Here is a 4,570-nt window from a genome sequence, read left to right on the forward strand (position 1 = left end):
CGAACTGCAACGCCCCCAAAACAGAGCCAGCATGCCCACGCAAGCGCAGGCCACCTGTCGACCGTGACAAACCCAGGCGCCGCGCTTTCGCGCACACGGCGCATGAAACATGCCTTCGAACTTCGCCGTTCGATCCTGTGGATTGGTTGAGGCCAGTGAATGTGGTCGCGACGGTGGCGGCCAGGTTCGCGCGACGTAACACGTTCGCGCGACGTAACACGTTCGCACGACACACAGAGACGGCGCGGCCACACAACACCCCCGCCGCCATTGGAGATTCCGACGCGTCCATGGCGTACCTCACTCGTCGGACCTCGTACCTCGCGCTGCTAGTGCTCGCGTTTGTAGCCGAGCCGGCACTCCAGCAAGCGACGTGCTCGTCCATCGCTGTCGACGTCGACTACCCTGGTAACGACATCGCGGGCGTCGCCGCGGCGGCCGTCGACAACTGCTGTGGCATCTGCGCCGCGACTGCCCACTGCAACGCGTTCTCGTATGCGTATGGCACGTGCTACCTCAAGTCGGCCAACGGGTCGGCCATCGCGAAGCGTGGCGTCTATTCCGCGACTCTGGCGACGCCACCACCATGCCCGGCCATCGAAAACGACACGGACTATGCAGGTGGAGACCTCACAAGCGTTGCTGCGTCCGCCGCAGAAGCGTGCTGCGGCATTTGCAAAGCTACGGCAGGATGCAAGTTGTTTGCCTACGCGTATGGCACGTGCTACTTGAAACACACCCAGGGACCACGAACGTCCAAACCCGGCGTTCGATCCAGTGTCGTCGTGCCTCCTCACCCCGAGGAGTGCCCGGCCATCGAAAACGACATCGACTATCCGGGTGGGGACCTCGTCGGGGTCGCCGCCGCCGCTGCAGACGATTGCTGCGGCATTTGCAAAGCCACAGCGGGATGCAAGCTGTACTCGTACGCGTATGGCACGTGCTACTTGAAACACACCCAGGGCAGTCGCACAACCAAAGCAGGCGTTCGATCGGGCGTCGTGGTCCCTGCTGTCGACCCGCCAACCACAACAGCACCGCCCACAGGACAGTGCTCTTCTTCGATCGCCAACGTCGACTACTACGGCATGGACATTGCGACCGTGCCCGGGTCGTCAGTGGCGCAGTGCTGCGACGCATGCACGGCGACGTCATCGTGCCATGCGTACGTGTTTTACCAGGGCAACTGCTACCTCAAATCTGGCAAGGGCCGGTCGTCGGTGCTGCCTGGCGCCGCCGCGTCCGCTCTCTCGTCTTTCTTTCCCACGTGCGCCGCCATCGAAGATAATGTGGACTATCCTGGCGGGGACCTGACCGCTGTCGCCAAGACGACTGCGGAAGAATGTTGCGACGAGTGCCGATCGACGGCAGGATGTGCGCTCTTCACGTGGTCATGGGGAACGTGCTACCTCAAGTCGACGAAAGGAGCTCGTCGCGTCTCGGCGGGAGCGCGATCCATGCTTGTGTCGACCGCGGTGACCACCCCCGCCGCTACAACTACCAAACCTACGATCGCCCCGACAACTCCCGGTCCAACAACGTCGCAGCCGACTGCCACCCCGACGCCTGCGCCGACACCTCTGACGACGCTGTCCAGTTGCGGCAAACGGCAGCGCAAAGCATGGAGTGCGTCGACGGCCGCGGAGAAAGCTCTGTTCATCAGCGCCGTCGAAGAGTCCATGAAGCGCGGTCTCTTCAAGCGGTTCCTGTCCGTGCACAACGACCTGAAAGCCAACAAAGAAGCGCATGGGACGTGTGTGTTTTTGTTTTGGCACCGCAAGTTCATCCTAGCGTTTGAGGACATGCTGCGCAGCCTCGGTCCGGCCTATCGATGCCTCACACTTGCCTACTGGGACTACACCCAAGACTATGTTCAGTTCCAAAGCAACCAGTGCAAGACCATCGGCGAGTGCGCAATCGCGACGGCCGACTTGGGCGGGTCCACTCAAGGCCGGGACGCGCAGCCCGCCGATGCCGGGCACACGTCGTTGTGTGTGTCGTCGCCGCCGCTGAACGCGTCCGAGGCTGGATGTGTTCGCCGCGGCGACTGGCACGCAACCACCATGCCGGACTGGAGCATCTCGAACGCGCGGTCGTCGCTGTTCGACATGGGGGCGTCGATTGCGGCCGTGTCGGCGGATTTGGAGCTTGGGATTCACGGCTCGGTCCACATGGAACTGCGCGGCGCGATGGGAAATGGGTTCCTGTCCCCGATGGACCCGATCTTTTACTTGCACCACGCAATGGTGGATGTGCTCCACACGGTGTTTTACCACTGCAAAGTCGAGCCATTGAACTTGGACGCTGCCGGCCAGCAAGCCCACGAGAGCTCGTTCCAGGGGTGCACAGTCAACTATGGCGACGGATCGCTGCCGGTGGGCCCGACGACCTCGATCATGATGCGAAGCCACGTCGACTTGGACGACCAAATGCCGATTCCCGTCGAGGACGACCCGTGGATCGGCCCATTCTTCAAGCCGTTGCCGAGCGAATACTACAAGCTGACCGATGCCCGGACACTCGGGTACAGCTACAACTTGGTCGGGCTAGTTGGCGACTTGTACACCAAGTGCGGCGCTGCGACGGCCACCACGATCGAGTCGACACGCCACTTTGAACAAGACCACACTGTCGTCGCTCCGTTCAAGCCAGCCAACGTCAAGACCCTCCAGTTTGAGGACGCCGTCATGTCGATGGCCGTGGAGCAAGGTCTAACGCGGGAGGCCGCGTTCGTCGAGCTCAAGAAAATCAACTTGCTCCACCACGTCAACTGCTTTGCCGGCGGCGACATTCAAGATTACCCGGACGACTTTAAGCACCGCATGCACTTGGGCGACGCCAAGAAGCCAGGGTTTGTCCTGTGGCACCAACTCCAGACCAACCAGACGACGGTCCACATTGCGGGATGGCAAAACATCACGCGCGCCTATTACAACTGCACAGGCGCCATGAACGCGCGCCAGATGCACGACGCCATCAAGTGATGGCATCGAGTCGATCGAGAGAGGGTTTCGCTACCAGACAACGACGCGCCGAGCTGTTGGGTAAACTCAATGCAGGGATCGTTCCAGGACGAACCAAAAAACCCTTGGCGTAGATTTCGCACACCTCACAGAGCTCACACCATTCACGGGGCCATGCGCCGCCATTATGCGTTGTCAAGGGAGGAGGGCGGGACGGCTGCATGCGACACACACACACACGGCGCCGAGACCACACATATAAGAAGTCGTGCGCCATGGTCGAGTGGCTGTGCGGGGAAGAGGATGATACGACCGCTTCTCAACCCATGCTTTATTACGCAATGCAACCTCCACATGGCGCGTCTACGCGCGCTTGGTCTTTGTCTCGCCAAACATGGTCGCGCCACTGGCTCGGACAAGAAAGAAGATGGGCACGATGGCGAACGGCACGTACGACGCGAGAATGACAAGGGGCGCAGACGTTTTGAATTCGCCGACGAATTGCTCCGTCAGCACAATCACCATGACGGTGACCGACTGCGCGGCGTAGACCAGCGTTGGGACGCGAAGCCATTCACAACCTACCCACCGTCGACATTAGCTCCGTCTGCCACGGTGGCACACCCACGTACGGTGGATGAAACCATAGATGGCCAGGATGTAGTACGGGACTTGGAGCGTCATTTCCATGACAAAGCACACCTAGGCACGAGAAAACGCCTTGATATCTGGGCGACCATGTCCATACGATCGAGTACCTTGAACCACAAAGGGCGGGCTTGCAAGAGCGGGTCAAAGTCGGTGCCCCACTGGTGCAGCGCGCGGACGACGACGGGTGGCGGCCAGTTCACGATCGGGTCCACCTACACCGCGATGAGTCCACCAAACGAGTCGTGCACTTCTTACCTTGCCGTAAGTTGCAGGGTCGTGAAGGAGAGCTTCCAAATCACACACGAGCGCCAAGACCAAGCTGAGCGCGCACCACGCGATGTAAAACCAGTCGCTCCCCATGTTGGCCATCCTGCCGACGAAAAAATCGCCATGACCTTCCAAACTGAATATCGATCGTCAGGCGGCCATCATATTATTCGTTGTCCAAGGGTTCAATGTACCAGTAACCGAACAACAGTCCAGGTGGCCAGATGGGACCAACGCCGTCGGGCCGTCGGGCACCCGCAGACGTCACAAGGAAGCAAAGCACACAGCCCCGTGGCATGGCTACGATCGGGCATCGCCGTGAGGAGCGCGTAGGACACCGTTCCGTCTGCATTGGACCGGGCGGCTCGCTGCCAGCCTATGACGACGCGGCGGACCAGCCGTCGTGCAACCGAACGTGTATGTGCTCGTTAACGTGAGGAGGGGAGAGCTGCATGAGTGGGGAAGAATACTCCCTGCAGGCCGTAAAATGCCGTCTCACAAGGATTTGAGCGACAACTTTGGTCGAGTGCATTTCTTACGTATGTTACATGCATGAAAGCGTGACAGCAGTCAAATCGTTGGGGCATCATGCAACCGTGCGGCTGGCGCGGATCGAGCGGGCGACGCTCGTGACCTTGCTGTGGGTCATGGTCGGATGGCCCGCGTTGATGCGGGACGTGAACGCTGTT

The 4,570-nt window shown here is 60.4% G+C and overlaps 2 protein-coding genes across 2 annotated transcripts; one reads left to right on the forward strand and one right to left on the reverse strand.

The window, feature by feature from the left end:
- Window positions 1-55: 55 nt before the first annotated feature.
- Window positions 56-3,120, forward strand: H310_13556 (hypothetical protein). The gene has a single exon (XM_008881106.1). The coding sequence runs from the start codon at window positions 291-293 to the stop codon at window positions 2,982-2,984; it is 2,694 nt and encodes an 897-aa protein (XP_008879328.1). The 5' UTR covers window positions 56-290; the 3' UTR covers window positions 2,985-3,120.
- An 85-nt stretch (window positions 3,121-3,205) lies between these two features.
- Window positions 3,206-4,009, reverse strand: H310_13557 (hypothetical protein). The gene is made up of 4 exons (XM_008881107.1): window positions 3,870-4,009; window positions 3,722-3,826; window positions 3,596-3,665; window positions 3,206-3,544 (listed from the first exon to the last, which is right to left on the reverse strand). The coding sequence occupies exons 1-4, from the start codon at window positions 3,981-3,983 to the stop codon at window positions 3,327-3,329; spliced, it is 507 nt and encodes a 168-aa protein (XP_008879329.1). The 5' UTR covers window positions 3,984-4,009; the 3' UTR covers window positions 3,206-3,326.
- Between the last annotated feature and the right edge of the window lie 561 nt (window positions 4,010-4,570).

The sequence above is a fragment of the Aphanomyces invadans genome (genome assembly GCF_000520115.1).
Source record: "Aphanomyces invadans strain NJM9701 unplaced genomic scaffold supercont1.53, whole genome shotgun sequence".
Classification (NCBI taxonomy): domain Eukaryota; phylum Oomycota; class Saprolegniomycetes; order Saprolegniales; family Verrucalvaceae; genus Aphanomyces; species Aphanomyces invadans.

What these genes read in the sequence shown, in the direction of transcription:
- H310_13556 (XM_008881106.1), top strand. Translation starts at nt 291, where the DNA reads ATGGCGTACCTCACTCGTCGGACCTCGTACCTCGCGCTGCTAGTGCTC.
- H310_13557 (XM_008881107.1), bottom strand. Translation starts at nt 3,983, where the DNA reads ATGGCCAACATGGGGAGCGACTGGTTTTACATCGCGTGGTGCGCGCTC. An exon ending in ACCCTGCAACTTACGGCAAG is followed by an intron (nt 3,827 to 3,869) that starts GTAAGAAGTGCA and finishes ATCGCGGTGTAG; the next exon opens with GTGGACCCGATCGTGAACTG. An exon ending in CATCTATGGTTTCATCCACC is followed by an intron (nt 3,545 to 3,595) that starts GTACGTGGGTGT and finishes GACGGTGGGTAG; the next exon opens with GTTGTGAATGGCTTCGCGTC.